At 48.3% G+C, this 23,741-nt stretch overlaps 1 protein-coding gene across 1 annotated transcript in view; it reads right to left on the bottom strand.

Annotated features, from left to right (window-relative positions):
- The window catches only part of ADAP1 (ArfGAP with dual PH domains 1), a 62,774-nt gene that overhangs the window by 31,421 nt on the left and 7,612 nt on the right, over positions 1-23,741 (bottom strand). Inside the window, exons 2-4 of the mRNA XM_037383304.1 lie at positions 20,391-20,521; positions 18,762-18,853; positions 8,018-8,100 (exon numbers count right to left, since the gene is read on the bottom strand). Of these exons, the coding sequence (XP_037239201.1) occupies positions 8,018-8,100; positions 18,762-18,853; positions 20,391-20,521 (306 nt within the window). The remainder of the gene's footprint in view (positions 1-8,017; positions 8,101-18,761; positions 18,854-20,390; positions 20,522-23,741) is intronic.

The raw sequence follows: 23,741 nt of genomic DNA, 5'->3' as shown, positions 1-23,741 counted from the left end.
CTTCAACCATCCCTCCCTGCAAGGGAGCTGCAGCCAAGCCCAACACGGCTGTACTGCATAGCAGTGATTTATTGGCACGGGTATGTGTATGTGAAAGGATGCTGGAGAAAACACCTCTCCTTTGAGCAGCATCGCTCCCTTTCACTACTTTACCCCCAGCGCTCTGCAGCATAAAAATCGTGCTGACTCCAGAGGATGCCCTGTTCTCCTGAGCCTGTGAGCCCAGCAACAAGGACCCCCCTGTCCTCTTGCAGGGTCTGGGGATCCCACACCAGGCATGCAGCAGGCTTTGCTACCCCCGAAGGACAGCATTTACCTGGTGACTGCTTCACAAACTCTTCTAACAGCTGCAACGCCACATACACCATGTGAAAGCCCTACTCTTCCTCAGGCAGAGCACCACCATCCCCAAGGACCGCGATGGGAGATGCGCTTCCAGCCTTTCCCAAGACCAACCCTCCCAACATCCCTGCACCACCACATTCTTGTAGTGCTGGGAGGGGCTCCCACCGCCTCTGGCCCTGGCTGATGGGCACGTTCCACCCTCAGGACCACATCCCATCATAGCAGGCTGTAACACAGGCAAACTAAATTGTGTCCATGCCCTCCTCCCCTGCAAAGCCCTCTCCTCACCCCAGCTCCCCTTCCCAGACCCCCAAGGCTGTGCTCTGCTAACAACTGAGGAGGGAGTGCTGCTGGCCAGAAAAGAGGGTTTTTTTTCTAAGAGATTAAAGAACGTAACGGAAATAAGTCAGCCTCTCAGAAACTCTCAACATACCATGATTCAAAAATAAAACCATTAGACTGGACACTTCTCATGTCAGCAATTTGACCTTCTCAAATTTTCTACGCCCTTTTTTTCTTCACCCACATGTGAAAAGCGTGCAAGTAGTAAGTTTGTTAATGCTCTGATTGTATTTTGAAGGTGGGAATTCACTGAAGTTGGCCATTTCCTGCAAAAAAATTCTGATGCAAAAGGACACAAAGCATTTTGTGGGGCAAATCCTGGTCACTTTGCCACAGTCCTGCGCAGCTGTGACCCTGCGGTCTCCCATCTCCTTCCTTCCCTCTCCGTTCTCATCCTCTCTTTTTGTAACCACAGCTCAGAAGACACCGCCTGTCCCTGGCCACCAGCACCGCACCAGCACCATGCAACCGCACCTGCTCTCCCGTGCTTGCAAAGGGGACCGGGACAGTTCAGGCAGCATGAGCTCCCTTCTGCATGAGCATCTCCTTAAAGACCACATGCATGAAGGGCTTAGCAAAGGACACCAGCAGCCCTCTAGCTGATACTTTATTTCTTTGCTCTGGTTGCCTGGCGGACTCCCCCGCGATGCTACGGGCTGTCTGACATGCAATAAAACCTGTGCCCTTTTCAGTTGCCACTAGCACCGGTCTGTCCTCCAGGCGCTGCTCAGCCCTGTAATTCCACAGCCTGCACAGCAGAAGAGCAGAGCTTTGCCTCCGAGGTTGTGAAAAAAAAAACCCAACAACCGAACAGCGGAGCCAGTGTGGGGCTGACACTTGTAGCTCCCACCAGGCAGCTGAACTGGGGTAAGAGACAGCAGCCTATGAGCTCTGTCAGTTAAAATAACTGGGTTTCAACTGCAGCACTGCTCACCGCTTTGTCTGATCGGGCCCAAAATAAACGACATGACATCACCGTGGGTCAGACTGAACTAATAAGGGTATCTTTCTCACGCTGAGAAAGAACGTATTTACGTCCCGTGCAATGTCTCCAGTGCTTTGCAGCCACAGCTCCCTCCAACTGTGCAAGTGCAGGGGAAAATGAATTCAGATTGCTGCCCGAATTATGCAAGAGCCACATGGAATGGAAAGTGCATATTAACAGATTTTACTATTTTAGGGTATTCTTTCATGTCTCATAATTTATTTTGCCATCATATTTGCAGACAAATACAAAATAACGTATAAGCCAAGTAATCTTTGGGGTGCTGACAGAAGATAGTAGGAGCAAACAGGCACTTCCAGACAACTGCTACCCTTTGTAACTACCTGGGGAAACCTAGAACTCATCTGAATAATGACTATAAGATCTAGTCCATAGTGTTATAAATACAGGAATACAAACCAGAAGAGGCTAAAGCCCCAGTCATCTTCAGCTTTGCTAATATGCCCAAAATCTTGCCTGTATCTTCTAGCTTTCTCAGCTGCTCCAGTGGAAGCTGCAGTAACACCACACTCGGCAGCACAACCAGCCATCCCACCCAGCTATAGAACTACCAATCAAATAATCAAAGACTCCTCCAATCTCCACTCCCAAGCACAGGGTTTAAAACTTCAGCTAGTGTAAACCTGAATTCCTTCGCCACTTTTATGGGACCTACGACAATTTACATCAGCTCAGGAGCTCCAGCCTCCTATGACTGAAGAATGAAAGCAGTGATGCTTGTTGGCATTTATTATCCTATGTGGACAGGCTGGGACAGTCAGGATCATTCAGCCTGGAGAAGAGCAGGCTCCAGGGAGACCTCCCAGCAGCTTCCAGTGCCTAAAGGGGCCCACAGGAAAGCTGGGGAGGGGCTTTTGACATGGGCTTTTACTGCTAGGACAAGGGGGACAGCTTTAAGCTGAAAGAGGGAAGATTTAGATTAAATATCAGGAAGAAATTCTTTACTGTGAGGGTGGTGAGGCACTGGCACAGGCTGCCCAGAGCAGCTGTGGGTGCCCCATCCCTGGCAGTGCTCAAGGCCAGGCTGGATGGGGCTGGGAGCACCCTGGGCTGGTGGAAGGTGTCCCTGCCCGTGGCAGGGGGTTGGAACTCGATGCTTTTTAAGGTCCCTTCCAACCCAAACCATTCTATAATCTTTCTCCCCTGTAAATGATGCATCCCCATCCTGAATACAAACTGAATGTCTCAACATCAAAGACATGCAACAGCATCTGCCATGAGCAAGGGAGAACTGCTGTTCCCCAGCCCTGCTGCAGGGGAATCGTACCAGCGTGCAGAGCTGGCAGCAGCACTTTATAGCAGCTGTACCCTGCTGTGAATCTTCTCCTGCTCGTGACTGCTCTTCCACCATTTGATAAATTAAGAGTAATAGGGTTTACTGGCCTATTTATAGGAAACACAAGAAAGCAGCATTAACAGTGAAGTTGCAGAAAGCTGCATTTGATGATGATGCTGTTTGTGCCCGGTTTACCCCACACCTTGCTGGAAAGCGCCTACACACCCTGGTCTAAGAGCATACAAATCATTGCTGAACTACCTCAGGCCACGCTTCCAAGGAAAGGGTGGCAACTGCTTTTGCCCAGCCTGGCATCCCTGTCTGTTGCTGGAGATACCCACCAGCCCCCTGCGACTGCATCAGCCACATCCATCCCACGGACAGGTGCCTCCACAGCCCTCACAGTGAAGTTAAGCCATTTTTCCTGACAAGCATTAAGAGATTAAATGCTTGGCATGAAGAGCTCTCCCATTTCACTTGCTAATATTAAAGCAAAAACCCAAAGACGTGTTATCCCTGCCCACAACCCCTCCCAGGCTGGGCTTCAGCTCATCCCAGGGCACCAATTCCTCCTGGCACCCTGGCAGTAACCAGACAGGTCCATCAGGAGCCAAACAAAGTTCAAGGAGCAAACAGCTCCCTTTTGCTCTCTCTCGGCCACATTCCCTCGTCTGTGGCCTGAGATGCATTACAGCAGCTGCGCCTCAACCAGTTTATAACATCACAGTGCTCCAGCCTTGCAAATCCTGTTCCCTTTTGCTTCCTCCATACCTCCCTTGGTTAAAATAAACCCATTAGATTAAGAGCAATCAAAAGCACCCAAATGAATTAACTTCCAGCAGGACTTTTGGGAAGAATTGCCCTAGCTGCTGCCTATCAACAGTGGAGGAAAATGTGCCAGCTTTGTAAAATTGATAAACACCTTCTCAAAAATTATCAAATCTTTCAATTGCCTTGAGATCCAGATCCGGACTTTGATGGCAGTTACAATCATCCTCTGTTTCTAAGAGAATTCAGCATCCGTGCCCCATAAAACTCCATTAAAAGGGAGAATTATCTGGACACTGACAGTAGTTTAGCCAGTTCATTTATCAGAAGGGATAAAGCCAACCTGAAACACATTAATGTGAGGGTCTTGCAACTGGTATTATTCTGTGCTGCTGTGCAACAAACGTATCGCTAGTGGAAGGGACATAGACCATGGCATTAATCAGGATTGCTGGGGTGTGAATAATGTTTTGCTTCATAAAGTCTGGCTAGGGCAAACAAATAATTTAGCGCTCATACTATAGCTGAATTAAGAGCTCACATGCATAAAAGGATGTATCTAAGAACCGACAGTAGATCACCAAAACATTTAATCACTGTTGTACTAATCTCCTTGCACTATCTGAACTCAGGCTGACTCCTCACACTAAAATCAATGGTGCTAATATACTCATTAACGATGGCTTTTTTGGAGGAATGAAATCATCAGAGTTCAAATAACTAACTGGGGGCAGAGGAGCTGAAAGCTGTGAATAGCGTGTGGGCTTGTGCACCAAGGCTTCCTGGGGGAGCAAGAAACTCTCTAAAAATTCCCTTACAAAAGATTCCGTTGCAATCTCCCAGCCAGGGTAAGTGGCTGTGACTACACGTGGAACAGCACGTCCCTGAGAGGGGACACTTGATGGAGACTGAACCAAGAGCCACGGACCTACAGCCACGGCTCCTCGCCAGCTCCAGTGCTCAGCCCTGCTCACAGCGGGGATTCCTGCACGGGCAGTGTCTTTGCTTCCCAATCCTGGTTCCGCCGCCTCGACTCGCTCTCTGTCTCTCAAGGCAGACAGGCATTTCCCATCGGAGCAGGGGCTATGCAAGACCTTTTGGGTAGCTCTTGCCTTTGCATCCCACACCACCCCTAACTTGTACCCTTCACCAGCAGCTGAAGAGTTTGCTGCATCCTCCTGCCAGGCTTCCCTGCGTGGCTATCTCAGCTCTGACCTGCACATCTGACACTCCTGTTGTGAGATTCATTTCTTCTGAGTCTGTCAGCTTGGCTGTGATAGCTTCTGCCTGGCATCTACAGGCTCCAGACAGCCTCTCCCCAAAGGATTTTCTGAAAGACACTGAATTTCTGGCCAGGGTTTCATCAGGCTGCCTGGAAAAGGATGTTGCTCAAAACTACTCAAAGATAGCATTTTCTTATTTTTTATGCAATTATTGAACAAATATCAGAATGCAAAATTGCCCCTGGGATTGGAAAATGGAATTAAATCTTCCAACAAACACGAGAAAATGGAAACCAATGTCTCTATTAGCAACAAAATGTTTCATGCTCAGAAACTGGTAATCTTAACACCCCTCCAGGGAATTCAGAACGGCGAGGAAAAAATGGTATAAAACAGCATTAGAAAGAAAGAGAGATATACATACATTCAAGTGAGACACAATGGACATGAGATGGGCAGGAGGGCGTCCTTGTGTCAGTCCCACCTCAGTGCATTCACAGGCAGTTCAGGAGGTTATGGGTGGAAAATAACGGCCACGACCCTCTGCAGTTCCCCTGAGCCTGGCACAGTTAGGCACAGGGGGTCACCCCTCGGCAGGGTGCACCCCCAAGCCGCTGCTGCAGCCACGAAGCTGTACTGACCCCAGCAAGGGTGAGAAGGGCAGAGCCGGGACACGTGGTGGGGCTGAGCTGCTTCTGCAAGCACCAGGCTCCAGCCTGTCTCGGAGGGCTCATGGACAGCGCAGCTCAGATCAGCTTTGATGGCACTGGCAACTACCAGCTGGGCAAACTGGTGGTCCAGCACTGCGTATGAGACAATGATGAAACAGCCCCATTTCACCCCAGCAATATGAGAACCGTCCCAACGCACACAGGAACATCTCTGTCAGAGACGTGGTTTAGTAGCAGACTCGGTGATGTTAGGTTAACGTTTGGGTCGATGACCTTAAGGGTCTTTTTCAATCTAAATGACTCTATGATCTCCATCATACTGCTTCCCTACAGGACACAGGGTTTTCCCTGGGCTCCCTTCTCAAGCCACAGCCCTGGGAAACAACCCACTGCCGGCCCAACAGCCCAAGAGCTGAAAAAAGCATCACCAACCCAGTCACATCACGCGGTCCAGAAGAAGGAGCACCATTTGGCACGGGGTGAAGTAATGGCATGAGCTACACCTGGGGGCTGTTACACTTCAGCAGAAGGGAAAAGCTGGCACTGGAAGTTTGGTGTGTGTCCCCAGCTTTGTTTTGTTGTAACACCAACCTGGCTATCCTAAGGAGGAGTCACCTGGCCAAAGCTCCCCTTTGAATTTACTGTCCAGAAGAAGCAACAAGTGACTTCCCAATTGCACAGGTCATTTCCACGGCTCCTGTGCTGGATTTTAATGACAGTACAATTCTCAACAACAATGTACAACCTAAAAGCACTGACATGCAACCTACATGATGCCCACCAGCCTGCATTCCCTTCCCCTCCTCCTCCCGAGAGCACTGTTCATTTTAAATGGCTCACCCTCTTCTCTTCTGCACTTCATGGCTTTTGAACTTCAAAGAGAGAGGAGAAATCCCTATCGCTTCACCATGCAGTTGAATATTATGCAGCCACACCACCAAAGAACACCTACAAAATACGTTGCTAAAATAAACTCCATTTGAACTCTTCCCATAATATCTTTCAGAAAGCTCAGAACACGCTTCCCTTCTGCCCACGCAGCACTGAAGCACCTACTTCACTTTAACCAGGTACACGCTCTTCTGGGGAGTCGAAAGGACTAATCATGTGCTTAAAATCAGGCATTTGTCTGAAGTGCCTAGGTGAATCTCAGCTTTTATAACTAGAAGTTGCATGGTACAAATTGGAAGCATTATTCCTGGGTGAACATTATACACACATTGCCAGATATATCCCAAAATTATCTAAGAAATCAAACTATTTATTGTTAATAGAATGTGTCCAACTCCAGCAGACCACTTTGAAAATCTAAAATAAAAAAGTGCACAATGTACTATATATGAATACGGATTCCCCACACACTATGTGCATGCCTCATGTACACAACATAGCAGAGCAGAAATGCTCTAAACATTAATTGAGAATATACAACATAAGATTTTAATTGTGGTTTTAATAAAAGCAAACTGCTGGAGCTACCTGCTTATCATTAGTCTTGAGAAGCAGCACGAAAATAATATTTTAACCTTTAATATGTAACATGGTCTTTGCTAATAAAATTATCCCAGAGTCATCAAAGCACATAGCTGGTGTCAACTACTTAATATGCAAAATAAATTAAATGCCACTTACATATAGCAAAGAAACAACCAGCTAATTTCATGCACTTGCATGCTGGTCCTTACACCGGTGCAGCCATGTCAGACACGGCCAAGCCCTGCATCTTCTCTTCAGATCCTGCTCTTCTGCAAGAAAATCACCCGACCCACTGCTCCGCAACCCACCCCCTTGCAAGGCCACCGCCGCTCTGCCCATCGTGCTGGGAGGCCTGAAACAAGCTCTGTCACACATGCTGTGTCTTTGCAATTGCAAAACACTGCCCATTCATTGTACCACAAGGAGACCTGTTCCTACTGATGACGCTTGACATCTGGTGGAAAGACAGTCCGAGGGATTTGGGAAGAGCGGGGTGCACCCATCCACCGATAACCAAACCATGCTAACAATCCTCCTGCCCCGCGCCAAAGCCAAGTTCACCTCGGTGAGAAAAACACCTGTATCTCCGTTCCCACCCAGCTTTGTGCCTCCTGCTACCAGAAATGAACTTGCTGGTACTTTATCCGACTTGCTGTTGGTGAACAGCCCATGGAAGTCAACAGAAAGACTCTTTGATAACCCATTTATTTCCATCGGGTATTAAAATTCCCAATATTCCCAACAAAATACAGGGAACATCAGGAGGGATCTTTCCCAAAAGGCCACACTTTCTCCTCCTACTTACGACATACAAGCAGTAATCACTATAAAGAACATATAAACAGAGGCAAAAAAAAAAGGAAGGTGCTGGACATCAAAAAACTTATCTGCCAAGAGAGTCTTTCACTACCTGCAGAATAAGGCTCCTGCTTCTCGCTGTGAATGAACTCTTTTCGTTCGTATTTGGCTCTGATCCACTGTTCCCGCAGCAGTCTGGAAAGGAAAAAAAAAAAAACAACAGAGAAAAGGAAACATGGTCCAAGATACACTACGGAAGAATCCAAAATCATTAATTCTTCAAACCAAACACAAGTGAGATTTAAAAGCCATCCAAAAATTGCATTGTACAGTCCGGAGTCACGGGTTTCTTCTGTTTACTGTTAGACAGCAATAAATCATCTCCTTCTGCATACAGTCTTACTGGAAACTTATTAAATCAAATTTACAGATTTAGCAGAATAGCCCCATTCCCACCCACCCAATCAGCCTCACTTTATGAACAATTTTAAACCAAATTTCCCTCAGGCTGCATTCTTCAGTAAATGAGATCAGTAAATGAAAAAAACCCAACAAACTACATATAAAAGAAAAATCCTTGCCCTGAAGCTATCACTGCGGGAGCAGAAATTGGGAATGCCCGGTCCATGCATGCACACCATGGCCTTCTAGCAGGCAAAGCTGCAGAGATACTGTCTCCTTGCCACGCGTGGGCAGCTGTTTTAAAAACAAAACTGTGATATGAGAGGTTAAAATTTTACTTGTGATGAGGAGGGGAAGCCCAGCCCAAGGGTGGGTAACCGGCGTGCTCCGGTGACCGTGGAGCTCGCTGCAGGGTGTCACATGCCTCCCAGGAACAACAGGAACCGAAGGGAGAGGTGACCTCCACAGGGACATAGGACAGTCATATCCCAGGCCCCAGCCAACCTCTTGGAAGGAACTGGGGTGTGAAAAAGCCTCAAAAAGAGCAGAAGAACGTGGCTGTGCAAGGAGACGAAGGCTGAGCCCCGTGGAACAGGGAGCCCAAACAGCAGAGGGTGGTGAGAACCCGCCTGGCACAGCTCCTCCAAACCCGTAAAGCCTGAGGAAGAAATCCACGGTGCGTGGCAAAAAACATGCCTATTACAAAGGCCTTTACGTTGCATGCTGAAAATGATACCTATGATTTATACCCCGAGACCTTAACTTGCAAAAAGGAAAAAATATCCCAAAGATGACAAATAATTTTTTTTTGCTATTTTTACCTGAAGTGCTGGAACTAATGAAGGTGTTCAGATCTAGAATGTGCTCGAAATTGCTTCGAACCATTTTTAACTGCACTTAGTTCTTAATTGCCTTAGAACCTCAAATAGCCCAAGCAGGCAGCAACCACACGCAGAAGTAAAGGCATGTGTCATTCCAGCCCTGCAGCAGGCATTTCAAAGTGGCCTGCACTGATGAGAGTAAAAGATCCCCCAGCACTGGGCATGCTCCGTAAAACCCATCACGCTCCAACACACCAGCCTCTCCACCAATTAAAACTGTTGATATGCTTAATTACCTTTTCTTTTTTACTGACTATGCAAGTTTAATGCTATCTTTTCAGCAGACACATTCCAGAAATGCTGGAAGAAGATAAGCGTACTAACATCGCTGATGAAAATTCATCTGCCGGTACAGCAAACACATTCATTGAATCTGCAAGACATTATTCAATGAGAACTGTGGCTGTAATCAGCTTCCTGGCAGTAAAGGAGGAAATAATTACATCTATTTTGTCCCAGCCATTGTTTCATCTCCTTGGTTGGGGCACCAGCCTCCTCCCGCGAGGCTTGGGGAGCACCGCAGCTTCCCCGCACCCAAAACTCAACTGTGAGCTTCTGCTGTAGCAGAAATAATGCACCAGCTCTGCCTTTCCCCCTTCTGTTCCTGTTTTCATGGCTGATCTTTAGTTGTTACACACACATCTGCAAGTTTGACTGTGAACTCTTAAGATGAACACCCAAATCCCTTCTGTTGTCACCCTGCGCTACGCTCTGGTTTGGGTACAACCCATCTTCAGCTCATCACTGGAGGTTCAGATGCATTTTGTGTGCAAGGGGGCTCTTCTGGGTTGAGCGGGATGCTCCTTCTGGATCTGATATCCATAACAAAGCAGCCTGCAAACACGGAAGACTGATAACCCAAAAGGTAGCACTTAATTGCCTGTTTCTATACTTCTGCCGCTCATCAACAAAGCTACCAGAATTTAATCATGAAATTAACGCAAATACTTCAGATTTGTTACCCTTCTTGCAATTTTTCCAGCCCAGCTGTTGCAGACAGCTTGTTATCACTGTAGCCAAACTTGGACCTTTCCAACAAGACAATTAGGGAATTAACTAGAGGGAAGAAAATTCACACTACCCTCGGCTCCAGCTGACTTCAGTGGATTCAGCAGGAGCTGCAGCTGTTCCGAGTCTCCGAGACTCAGCCTTCCAGCACGAATGTTTAAATACAGTATAAATTAAGGTTCATGCGCAGCAGTGGGAAAACACTCTGCTGTATAATGCAGATAGTACAGCAGATACACTCTGCTGGTCTCACGCCTTAGGGAACACCGCGTGGCAATGACTGATTTCCCGGGACGCTGTCAGCAGCAGTGGCTCAGTATCTTTACAGCTTCTGTGCAAAGAAAGCGCTAACGGGGCAGTCGGGAGGCACCTCGCCCAAAGGGGTATCCCCAAGAAGCTGCAAAATGCTCTCCATAACCTCTCCCAGAATTTGGGCCAGAACACGAGTGGCTTTGATGGCAACTCCCACAGCTGACAGGGCTCCAGACGCGCCACGTTCCCAGCCCCCAGCAAGCACTTTCTAACAGCTCACGTGTTCTTCCCCTTCCTTCATCATCACAAAGCCAAGCTTTTCCAGTAGTAATTTCCCCCAAACCAAGACAGACCAAGAGCAGCCCATGGCTAGGACAACTCAGTGCAAGGCCAGTAGCTGCAGTTTGTGCTCCGGGGGTTATTTATAGAAAGCAGAACTACTTCAGCAAAAGAAATTGAAACAAAAATCCCCAATGAGGACAGCGAGGAGTTCAGCATCTCTCTGCAATACAGCAGAGAAGTCAAGCAGGGACTTGACCACACTCAGTCTCATGGACGGGAGGCAATCCTGCCATAAAGAGCTGCTTTTGAGTCTGGCATTAAACCCTGGTTTGACTGGCACAGCTCGGATGACTTTAAACAGGAGCAGGAATTTGCCCTGTTACCTATGGAATCTGAGAGCAATCAGAGGGCAGGGATCATCCAGAGGTCCCTCAAGCCATACAGGCCTTTCCACCATTTTCTGTGGACTTCAGACCTGATCTCCATTTCATTTTAAGTATGCCTTCAGGGCCTTTTAAACATCTGCTGCTGTGTTTTTGCTGAAATGCATTTTTCCTGAGGTGAATATGTACGTAAATAACCCGAGGTGGCCATCCTATGACGAATACAGGACCCTCCATCCAAACCCCACCTTTGATTTCAACAGGAGTTCTGAAAGGACTACATAGCAACAGCCTTGTGGTATTTTATTGCATTTCTGGTGATGGGATAAAGTATCAAACGCACCATTCGTGTTTGTTAGGAAAATATTAAGTGCACCATTCCTAAACTGCAGAGATGCACAGCTTTCGGGATCAACTCCAAAAGCTTTAACAGCCCACCTAAAGTCTGGCAAGCTGCTGGTTACAGGGAATGTGTCATTTTTGGCAATTAGAACAGAAAGGTCTTTGTAATTACCAAGATAAAAACTTGGGAGCAAAGGGAAAAAAAGAAACAACCACCAAAAACAAAAACCCTGAGGGAAAACCCCATTTCCAACAGAATAAGGGAAAATTTGTCCCCCGAATGGAACAGGACTGGGCTGCACTGGGGGGGGCAGCAGGTCTAGAGGCTGACAAAGCACCACCAACACCAAGAGCTCCAACTCTCATTTCCTCGCTTGGCCACCCCCATGAACACCAGCGCTCTGCCAAAGGGCCAGCCAAGGTGGTCTCGGAAACAGCCCACAGAGCAGATTTATCTTTGTCCCACATACTCAAAGCCTGCAGCAACAAACACCATGAGAAAAGCTGTTCAAGAAGTTTAATATCAAACTGTGGCCACATGGATTCATTGCGCTCCGCGGAGGAGTGCTGGCCAGCCAAAATTATGGGTGACAAAGAATTGGAGACTAAGACCCTCACCTGGGCTGGCTTTCCTGGGACGCACTATGGTGCACGCACCACAGACACCACAAGGCTGCTATGGCTTTTGGAGACATACTACAGACAGAACGCCCCAGCCAGAGGTGAAAGTGGCCCAAAAGACATCAAACACCATCCGCTACCACCCCCTGATTGCATCTTTCTGAGCCACCATCAAGTCCAACAAAGACAAAAGAAACGAATGTCATCCAGGAATGCCGTTTCCAAACCCCACATTTGTAGCTTCTGGAATTTGTCAGAGGTTTTTCCAGAAAAAAAAAAAACAATCTGCTTTCCACAGGCAGCTCTGTGGACACAGCTACGCCAAGTTTCTGTCAAACAAGTGTTTTAATGAAATTTTAAGTCCGAGTCCAAATTTTTGCTCAGACTGCAAGGAGAGCCACTGCAGCATAGACTAAAAGCCTGTCTAGCTTCACACTCTGCCTCCACATCTTTTCCTATCTGGTAAGTCCTCGCTGTGAGGACTTGCTTTTAAACGGCTTTGTGGAGGTACGGGACAGCTGTGGAGCTTCTTCTAGGTGCTGTGTGCATTACCCTGGCTTGCAGAGCCCCTGGAGCCATGTGCCATCCAACCCCCACAAGACCCATGGCCAACAGCAAACTTCTGGAGAAAAGCAAAAAACCTGGGGTTTTTACTACAGAGGCATCCGAATTTTGCATTATGGATGTGAAGAAGTTAAAACTGAATTTCAGTATGCAAAATCATAACACGCTCAATTAAAATGCGAACTGGTTCCTTTTTCGTTTGGTTGTTTTACATGCACGGTCCAGTTCACCACAACGCTATTTTTCAGAATGGTTAAACACAGATTAAAAACATGTAGGAAGCAGTGCTGGGATGGTACTATCTTAACCTTGCAGCAATTTCCTTTGGAAATTGAAGGAATCAACATAAATTAACAGGCTTACAAGCTAACAACAAAGAGAAAACGAATGAGAAGCAGGGAAGGCACCACAGGCAGTTGGGACCGAAGGAGCGGGCAGGTCTTGGGTACTTGGCCGATGGCAGGGCGATGCTCAGGCAGAGACTTTCCAAGCCTGAGTGCCCAGTTTGAGCTGCCACAGGAGGCTCCACCACTTGGGAACTGATGAGTAGCCACTCCGAGAGGCCACGCTGCAGCACCTGAAGCTTTTCATCTGAGACACCAGTCACTTTTGAAAGCCACGGATGTTAAATCTGAAGACCCTTAATAATAAGCAAGAGCCTGAGCAAAACACTCAACTTTATCCTTCTGGCCATTAAGCGTTAAAGCAGTTTATCTATAAAGTACCATCAAAAAAAAAGAGGTGACAGAGGAAGAGAAGACCAAGTGAGAACTTTTTATCCTTGACCATCATCATGCCCTGTGCATGGAAGGGGAGGGGGCCAGGCTGACTTTCAGACACCAGGCTGAGGTGGTGAGCTTGGTAGCTCCTCTACCAAATGAGCCAAACTTTAAGTAAAGTAAGAAAAAAAAAAATTCCAGGGATTTACTTAGCATTTTTCTCTGTGCACATTTTAATCGTACCGTAATACAAGCCACTTCTGCTAATAACTGTTCTTTTCCAGATAACTGTATAGATGACTCCTCAAGATGTGAGCCTCACTGGCGTACATCCTCTCTCTGACTGACGTCTCATCACATTCCAGATCAGACAGCCACCCAGTACAACTCATACCATTTCATTCTGCCCCATTTTTTCCTACCAAGGTACTCAAATCTACTGGCAGTCAGAATATAAGCGTTCTGCCTAAGGAGCAGATGCAGCTCCTGCTTATCCAAGCACGGAGGGAGGAGCAGAGCCATGCACACAGTTCCGCAGAATGATGCTCTGCGTTCCGAAATCAAGCAAAAAGGCAAGAGAAAATGACGTTAAGTACTGGGCAGGGACACAGATGTACCTCCAGTACTGCAAAAGCCCCATAAGAGTTTGCCTCCACCTTGTGTCAATTTTCAGCCAAGCATATGTCTGAACAAAGCCTTTTTCCTTTGCTTTTACTCAAAAATGATGTTACCCTGTTGCTCACTGGTGACTCAAAACTCAACCATGTGCTTGCAGTGTGTCTGCCCCAGAAAGGACTGTTTTACAGCTCTCGCTCTGCTGCTGCGGTGTACAAAGCTGGGCCGTGACCACTCATGACCATCCAGAGGGAGTTTCTGTGGTTTAAGTTCCTCACCCAAGGCCCTCTGGGCCAACACTGCAGTGGTGTAGGAACATCCCTGAGTCTGGGACTTGTTTCAGCCTCAGGGACTCCCCAGTGGTACAGAAGGTGGCTGCACTGCTCACTGCTCCTGATGCACGGGCCAAGGTGCTGGCAGACAGAAGATGAGAGAAGACCAAAGGGATTTTATTATTTTTTTTTTTAATTGGGTGGGGGGTTTTGCCTATGAACAGCTGGTAAATTTTCCCTGGGCAATTCCAGACCACCCCTCCAACTTCTCCAGCCTTTGCCAAGCCAGGAAGCCACACTGGCATTTCTGGAGGATGCAGAAGCCAGATGCAGCAGGCAAACACCACGTATTTCCCAAGGAGTCAAACACAACCTCATAAGCAAGATGAAAAAAGGACAAGCTGGCACTGCAGCATTTCTTCCCTCTCGCTCTGAACTTTGCCGTTCTTCAAGCAACCAAAGTAGCACTCTCAAATCAAGAAGCTTCAAATGAACAAACAGCCTGTCTTTATTAGGGCTCGTACATTCGCATCCTGCCGTGCCAAGTCTGAGGGCAGCTCCCACAAAGCCTGCCCAGCTGCCGCAGCCGGCCAGCACAACTTGTCCTAATTAGAAGCATCCAAACCTCTCGATGCTGCAGAACGTGGGTTGGCACACAACGGCACGGTGCCAGCGCTGGATGGAGGTGTCACCCATCGCGACGCTACCCAGGGCTGCAAGCCGGGAACGACTCATGCTATTGCAGCAACTGGACTGCAGCAAGGCAGGGAGAGAGCTAAATACATACCCCTCGAAAAAGCAGCACTCCCCTGCTCCTGTTTAGCATGCGCCTGTTGGAAAGCATAGAGCCTCCAACCAGAGAAAGAAAAATACAGCCTGGAACACACCACCCTTGCAACATTCCCAATACCCGCAGCTGCTTCTAACGCAGCAGTGTCAGAAGGAGATCTGCTACTGCAAGAAGTCGCATCTACCCCAATGCACCCTGCTGCCATTGCACAGACCCAGCAGCACTGGTCCAGAGAACACCTACACAAGCAGAGCTCCAGGCTCTGGTTCAGAAATCAGGGTATCCAGGTTGCAAATTGTGCCAGTACAAAACAGGTACAAGTTGGGAGCACAAAAGAGCCAGAAATTGGTCCTGCTGCCACTTGAAGGATGACCAGGCTTGCCTCATCCTCCCAATCGATCAATAACCAAAAAGAAACAATACCAAAAAAACCCACTCCTTAACCCTCCTGCCTCCGTTTCTCACAGCTGCATGCCCATCAACGTGCCTCTCCACTGGGTAGCGGGAAGAGCTGGGATGGAGCAGCTGCCCCAATGCCACCAACTGGGTGCCAGCATGGTCCCTGTGTGCTCGCAGACAGCTCTGACAGGGCTGCGGCTGGAGCTCAGCCACCGCTTGGCAAAGCTCCCCGGAGTGCAACTACACCGCAGGATGGAGGAAGAAAAATATCATAGCGGCAAAGCCTGAGCTGCATTATCAAAGGAAGCCAAACCAACCAAGCACAGAACCCGCCACAGACATTTCTGCCAGCCCGACAGCAGAAGGAATAAAAATGCTTGTGGTCTTTAAGCTGCCTGAGCTGCAATGTGAGCTTTCGCTATCTCTCAGCCTGACCCACGCAAGGAGAGCTGGGTGCGATGTGCACCCGGATCTCAGGACACCCCAAGGTGCAGAGGGACCAGCCCCGCTTCCAGCCAGGCTCCCGCAGCAGGGATGCTCCCGAACAACTGGAATGCCAAATAGGCTCATGCCCTGTAAGCACAAACCCGCAGCTAAGGCTGGAGTGCAACGTTAATTGCATTTAACTAAGACTTAAGAGCAAACAAAATTAAAATCCCCTAGAATTGTGTTTCTCCTATCAATGACAACTAGGTGAAAAAATCTCATTTTACCATCTTCAACATTACAAGTTCACACAAGTCTCAAAACAGCACAGCCAGCTGCTGGGATTTTGGAGCTCCGCGACACAAAGGTGGTACTGGATCTGCTCAGGACCACAACGCCTCACGAGAGCTGCCTGTTCACCAGGAGAGCATCCACCTCCCAGCTGCTGGCAGAGCCAGTGACCTCTCCTGCCCCCCAGGTAGCACAGAGAGCTCGGGGCACCCTTCCTCCTTGTGTCCAAGAGGCACTAAGGAGAAGGCAAAGGAAACAGGCATGAATAACGCTCTGCCAAAAGACTTTTTGTTTCAACCCAACTCTGCAGAGGAGCAAGAGAGAAATTTATCAGTGATTTTCCTTTTGTAGCTGCACCATCTTAGGAAGTACCATCTATTCACACAGCAAGATGCAAGAAGCAGTGGGTGCACAGGGATGAGAAGGATGCCAGAGCCACCTGCTGGGGCCCCGCAGACCCCATGGGCATGGCGAGACATGCATCATAAAACTCTGGCCACCAAACCCTGCAGTAGCAGGATACATCTGTCCTTGGGCTGCCAGTCCTACTGTCAGGGGAGAAAGAGGCAGGATTTTGTGCACAGAGATGGATGAGTCAATGTCGTGCCCGGAATGTGAGAAAAAGCAGGAAGCCTGGCCTGTGTTAGGTGGAGGAACAGCAGTCCTGTTGTCGGAATGTGGGCAGGCAGGAGCAGGCAGGTTTTGTCCCTGACTGTCACAAGGCAAGTGTCCCCCACCTCCTCCAGCCACAGGGTCTGAGGTGTTGTTTTTCCAAATCCTTACCAAATCACAGCCCCAACCTTCCAGACCCTCACCCACAGAAGCACTTCTGAGTCCCCAGAAAACCCCACATGAAACATCTTCCCAAAGCCAGGACTCAGGGGTGATGCTTGAAGACCAGTTCAAGGTGGGAGGAGAACCTGAAAGGTCCCACACACCCAACATGGTCAAACATAGGCAGACCCCTTCCCTCCCTCTGCCTTGGGAGAGACAGGGTTAAAAGCAAACAAACAAAAAGTTTACTTTGCTGAAGCTGCTTTTCTGAAATGAGAAAAAAAGCAAACCCAAACCAACGGCGTTGCCATGCTGCATTTGCACCATCCCCTCCCCTGGATCTGCGGGATTGCTCTGGCTGGGAGCGCCTTCCCGCTGGCTTCTCCTTGGGCTCCCTCCCGCACAGCGGAGGTGTTTCAGCAACAGCAAAGGTAAGAGGCTGGGGCTTTTTCTCCTGGGCAAAAATAATCCCAGCAAGATAATTACAACACGGAGTTGTGCCCCTCCACAACACACAGTAGCTTTGACAATCCTCAAATCATTTCTGTACTTGTAAGAACCATGGAAGCTGCTGCCAGAAGCCATTTTGGATAAAAAACCAAGATCTCGAAACACTGCATAAATGGTTACTTTTTTTATTGTCAGGCCAGGCAGTGCCACTCACACCTGAGCCTTCCCAGATTTTGCATTTGAGCGTCATCAGACAGGGGGTAATGGATGCATCATCAAGGTATTTCATAGGCACGACAGGTACCTTCTTTTCTATACTTCATGTCTTTACTATAAAAGGCTTTTTGCACTTTTTGCAACATAGGAAGCCAGTAACTCTTCTTAATAGCTATTACAAGAAGATTAAAAATATAGATAAAGTCACTTTGAGGGCGAGCATAGGTACTCATGAACACCTTCGGCATGATTTCAGGTTTCGAAAACACAGCAGAGCCTTCCTACCCAAAGGCTAATGCCTCAGGCAGGGAGCCCTGTGAACCCTTCCAGCACTTCTCCTTCGGGCACCTCTAACCATGCCTGAATCCACCAGCCGGCTGCTCAGAGCCTTGCACACCATTTTCATGCCAAACCACATCTCCCTCTTCAACTAGCGGCACCCACATCAGGCAGCAATATTGGGAGGGACCTCAGGGACCAGCGCCCACTGGTTCACCAACGCTAAAACACTGGCTCTGGAAATTACGCCCTCCAGACCCTCTGTAAAGACTGGTTTCATGAGGATACAAAACACTCTTCATACTTTGCAGGGCTGAATCCAAAAAACAATTTCAGCTCATCCTCTTGCTCCCTGGATGATACAGCACGTTCTGCTCAGCCCTCCTTGGGCTATGAAGTCTACCCCAACCTACTAGGGCGGTTTACTCTGCACCGTATGGGAGACACCTTTTCACTTGCCTTCGCAGAGGATTAGGCAAAAGAAAACCCACCACCTTGGCACTAAACCCCAGCATTTTTGCATTACAAGTGACCTAGCATCTCACACAGCAGGTAAGGAAGTTCTGTTGGGATGCAGAAGGGCTGTTTGGAAAGGTGAGGAAATCAATGGGTAGAAATTGGCATTGTTGTAGCCTTAGAAACTTGGAAGAGGTTGGGGGACAGACAAACTATTGACTTCCCTGCATCATCTTAACTGTACTTATTTAATAAGATCCCACACATAGTATAAACTCTACCATATGTGTGCAGAAGAAAAAAAAATAATCAGGCCCTTTTAGAAATGAAACCTTTGTGGCTAAAAAAAAGTATTATGCGAAACCCAAGATATTACAGAGGCTGCAGCTGCACAAACAAATAAATGCTGTTTACCAGCAGAGGTATTTACTTACGGACAGTCAAGAAACGTTGGCTTATAATAAAACGGTGGCATTTTAGACTCATATTTTGCTTTTGCTACATTGTTTCCATTCGAGGCCATAAACTGTAAAAAGAGGAAAAAAGAGACTTTTAAAAAATGTTAACAGTATTTTCCTTTGTCCTATTTTGCTTCCACAAACTAATAAAATTATTGGGATGGGGCCTCTGTTCACTAACTGAGAGGTTTCCCCAGGACTGTGCACAGAAGGGATGCTGTAAAGATTGTGCCTGCAAACCAAGGGCTCAGAAATTAATATTGATTATTATTGCCAGGGCTCTCCCACCGAGAGTGGATACGAATATGACACTGAGGATAGGTCCGTGCCCAGCCACACATGCACGATCCCCACAGGAGCAGAAGGCACACGCAGTGGCATTCCCATGCCTGCAAGTGGGAAATGAGACAGCTCCCAGGGAATCCAGCACAGAAATTAGGTAACCAGGGGGTGAAACCTTACACTAACTTTAAGTCTCCATATGTTACGGTTCCAGCAAGGTAAGAGTCTCTGACAATACGCCCTTTGCTTTGCATCACATCACTTGTTCCAAAGAGATAATTTGATTTTTGCAAAGCCGTGCCAGCAGCCTCAGAAAGGAGCTTGAAACAAAAAAACCAAAACCAATTTATTTCTTCCCTGACAGCCCTCCTTTCCTTCTGATCTCGTATATGAATGGCTAGTTGAGAACCTGGGAAACAAAACCACGTATTTCCCTATTTATAAATTTTATTTAATTAATTTTACAAGTGTAGAGATCCCAATCTTTTCCAGGCAGCCATGCTAAATACGTTACGTCTTGTATCAAACGCCTAGCATACAAGCATAACAAGCAGCTAAGCTTTTTCCTTTTTTTACTTCCCCCTAAGCATTTTATTTCATTATTTTCATGTTTTTGAGCTTCTCAAGTTTACACATGCACTCTAGTCTCAAAAAAATCAGGGATGGGAAAATCCATGCAACACAAAGGCCTCTTTTCCTCATAAAACACAAGAGTCCATGAGCTGTGGCTTTCAGGAAAGCCTCAAATCTACAACACAGAAGGTAAAGATCAATGACAGCATTCTTCGTGCCTTTAGAGACACCAACAGTCAAAGGAGAGCAGTTTCCTGGGCAGGCTGGCCTCTAGCAACATCACCCAAACCTAGGCACAGGGGTGGCATCAAGAGAGAGAATTCAAACCCATACTGTGAGGGTTCGGTTCTTCAAGATGTGAGTTTAAGAGTCTTCAACACCAAATGGAAAAAAACAGAAAATGCTGAGCTGGACCAGGGCTGGTAAACTTGAGGTCTAGTCTACCGTCAAGGCTAGGCTAGCAGTAATGTAAGAAACACAAGACAATTCATTTAAAATTAGTAATTTCTACACACTCTGTTTCATTGACACTTTTATTAGGGTGGGGAAATCCTCACAACTTCATGAAATGGCTATTCCATTTTCCAATCAGCATGACAGACCTCGTTGCCACATTGGGGAATTATCTAGACATGTTTTCTGAAATCCCATCTGTTGTGGCACCTTTCAAAAGGACTCAGGTTTACAGCTGCGCTGGTAAAATGCAGCAACCCAAACTCACTGGTACTCCCAAGTCTCCAATGCACATACCTCCACTTGAGCATCATCCCAGTCATCCAGACGGACCGACTTCACTTTGCTGACTTGGGGAATATTGCGATGGATTCCTGAACAATTCAAGCAGATGAAGATCCCTAGGCTGTGGGATGCCCAGTCCGGATCTGAAAGCAAGAAGGAAAGAGACAATTCCACTTGACTGGTGTATTGGATTCAGCGCAGGAGGAAGGAGAGACAGGGCAGGACCAGGCATGGCAGGGGAGTTCGGAAGTCACCAGCTCCAAGTTCCCCGATTTTAAAAGCACCAAATAAATATACAAGCAAAACAGAGATACGTGCTAGTTTACACTGATAGTAGCACAAATGAAGCTAATAATTAACAGACCTGCAATCTCAAAAAAGCCCAATATACAGACAACTGCACATGCCTGAGACCTCCAAAACTCACTCCATGCTCACACGAAGGTAAGAGGTGAATGTCCAACTTCCATCAGCAAATCCCACCCAAGTGCTGCATGGAACAGAAATTGCACAATTACACCAAACAGCCCAGGGAAACTGCTATGCTGCTCCCTTGCCTTGCTATTTTTCATTTTATCTTATTTTGCTTATTTTTTACAGTGGGAGTGTTCCACAGACAGACTTCCCTCCCACAGCTATGACTGCCCAGCAGCACAGCCCTCCATGCCAGGAGGTGTTCAGCTCTTGCCTTAACGGAGAAACGCTGCCAGGGGCAGCTCTGCACTTTCTCTGAGCAAAACTATGCACTGTTTACAGCCCCGAGTTGACATCTCACACAAAGCACTTGAAACACAAGTCCCTTGCCTCCAAATTCCTCCTCGGGAAAGGCATTGCCTGCAGGATGGGAGACAGAGAGGAACAGGCGGAGGGCAGGACACATCCACCAGTGTCCCTGGCGCTGCCTCGCCAATAAAGCCAATACAGGGATCTTTGTTTGAACTCCAACGAGCAAATGTCAGCCCCTGCTATTCCAGCTGCGCCCCGGCAGAAAGGGCTTCCTTGCAAGTCACCAAGTCAGCCCTACATCCTCCCTGTCCCCTCCACGGAGGTCCCCTCGCCCCAGCCTCCCCCAGACCCATGCGGGCAGGAGTCCCCGGCTGCCCCGTCGCATCGGGCTGTCGAGGGATAAGGGCAGGTCTTCCATTCTCACAAACCATTATCATTTGTTTATTCCCCCGCAGTAATTACACTAAATACTCACTCCTCACAGCGCAGCAATTATTTATAAAAAGCAAGGGAACGCGCTTTCTCCTCCTTATACATATTTAATGGTCTGGCTGTGTCAATGCAGTGGGAGCAGGCTGAGGGGCAAGGCAGCTCCTCCGCACGGGGGATGAGGGTCTGCCACCAGCCCTGCCCGCAGGGAGGGCCACCAGCCTCCCCAGCACACCCCAGGGAAGGCAGATTGGTTCCCCAGAGGTGGCTGTGTTCAGATATAAACCCCAGAGCTAAACGAGCAGCTTCATCGGACATGGCTGGGTGCCCACCCAGGAGGGGAGCAAATTCCCAAGCTGTTACAAGACCCACCAGCCTCAGCTCCCCCAGCACAGGGCTGGCACCAGCAGCCACAAATAAAGGTGTTGGTTTTCCGTTTCACGTGGTCTCTCATCCTCCTGCAAGACCCCAATGACCGCAGCTCAAGCCTGGCAAACACAAAACCAGTCAAGTCGATCTAAGTGCGCCACAGCCGCAACTAAATGCTGCCCACATCCAGCCATGCCAAGAGGACCCCCACCAGCCCCGACCCCCACACCCTCACCCTGCTCCTCCCACGAGGACCAGGTGACCCGGCTTCACACCCCAGGCCAGGCATCCCCACTTCTTCAGATCGTGAAGATTGCTGCCAGTTATTGGGTTACAGGTTGGCAACAAGAAGCAAGAGCTCTGCACGCTCACGCATGTTTCTGTGCTTTAGCTCCTTGTGCTGTCCTCTCCCACCTCCAAACACGTGGCTGTAATCAACATCTGGGACCCACCAAACCTCCCACCACAAAAGTACTCCAAGGTGCAGCACTGCTGCCCCGTGGTAGCCCAGGACCATGGGACCCAACGATGGGAGTCAGGCATGGTGAAAGCACTGGGGTCTCCTGCTGAAAAACCCACCTCTGACTTCCACTCAGAGGATCTGGCACAAGGAAAGGCAAGAGGGTCTGGAGGACGGGACGGCCACAGAGCTGCAGCCAGTAGCGAGGAAGAGGAAGCCATGGCAGCAACAGTTGGAGTAGGGAGCTAACGTGGCCATGGGCTCCCAGCCGCTCCATAACCGTGCTCAAGCCTTCCCGATGTACCAACATCTGATCAACGTGGTGCCAGACAAAGAGAAAGGCATATGAAAGCATGTGTTGGCCTCCACAGGTTTTATTAGGAGCCCCAATGCCTGTTTTAACAGATTTATCTTAGGCACGCAGGTGAATTTCTTCATATTGTCTACAGCTTCCTAGACTCGTGTTTCCAAAGTCCTCTCTTGGAGCCCTCTATGGAGTTCCAAAGAAGTAACCCCTCTGCCGCCTGCAATGCTGTGAGCAACAGGACCAGGGGACATCACACCTTCCTCCAGCCAGGGAGGAGGACACGGCTGGGTGGAGGAACACTCCACAAGGAGATCCTCAGGCTCAGACAGGAGGCTCCAGCTCCAGTGGACACTGAGCCAACTCACACCCAAGCCATCTCTTCTTGGCAAGGGTAAACAGCACCTCAAGCAATGGGTTTCAATCACAACTGGCACTTTAAAGTGTTCTCCTCATGGCAACAGTATTTTCTTTAAACCAGACTCTTAAATATGCTTCCCCCCTGCTCCACACCACGTCAAGCCACATCTAATTAAGAAAGGAAAAGCTGGACTAAATCATAGAATCAGGGAACCATATAGGCAGGGTCACATGTGCATGGTTTCCAGAAGACAGTACTTCAGGGAAGCAAACAGAGACACAGGGTCAGTGGTGACCCAACCCTTGGAAGGGATGCTCTCAGCTTGTTCAAGAAAACCACACCTGCTCGCTGTCTCCTCCTGGTCACCTTCCTTTCAGTGTTTCCTCTCTTGCCTAGACCCAAGCTCCATGTCCACCCAACACCAACAGCACCCCACACAGCAAACTTCGAGGAGCACCATGTCAGAGCTGCTCATTTCACTTGCCCCACCAGACCCGCTACCAGCGCTTTGCATTGCTGCTGTGTATTAATAGCGATTTCCTCTTTATCGCTCTTCTGGTTTTAAAAATACATATCTCTTAAATCCCAGATCACATGGCAAGGGTGGAAAGAAGAGTTGTAGATGCTCAGCAGGTTGTGTGCTGCTTTGCCGGGACAGCTGCGGCCCAGAACGCCACAGATTTGGCAGTTGGTTTTAGTGCCAAAGGGAACACC

The sequence above is a fragment of the Falco rusticolus genome, chromosome 4 (assembly GCF_015220075.1).
Source record: "Falco rusticolus isolate bFalRus1 chromosome 4, bFalRus1.pri, whole genome shotgun sequence".
Lineage (NCBI taxonomy): Eukaryota > Metazoa > Chordata > Aves > Falconiformes > Falconidae > Falco > Falco rusticolus.
This window is presented reverse-complemented; position numbering and strand designations above follow the sequence as displayed.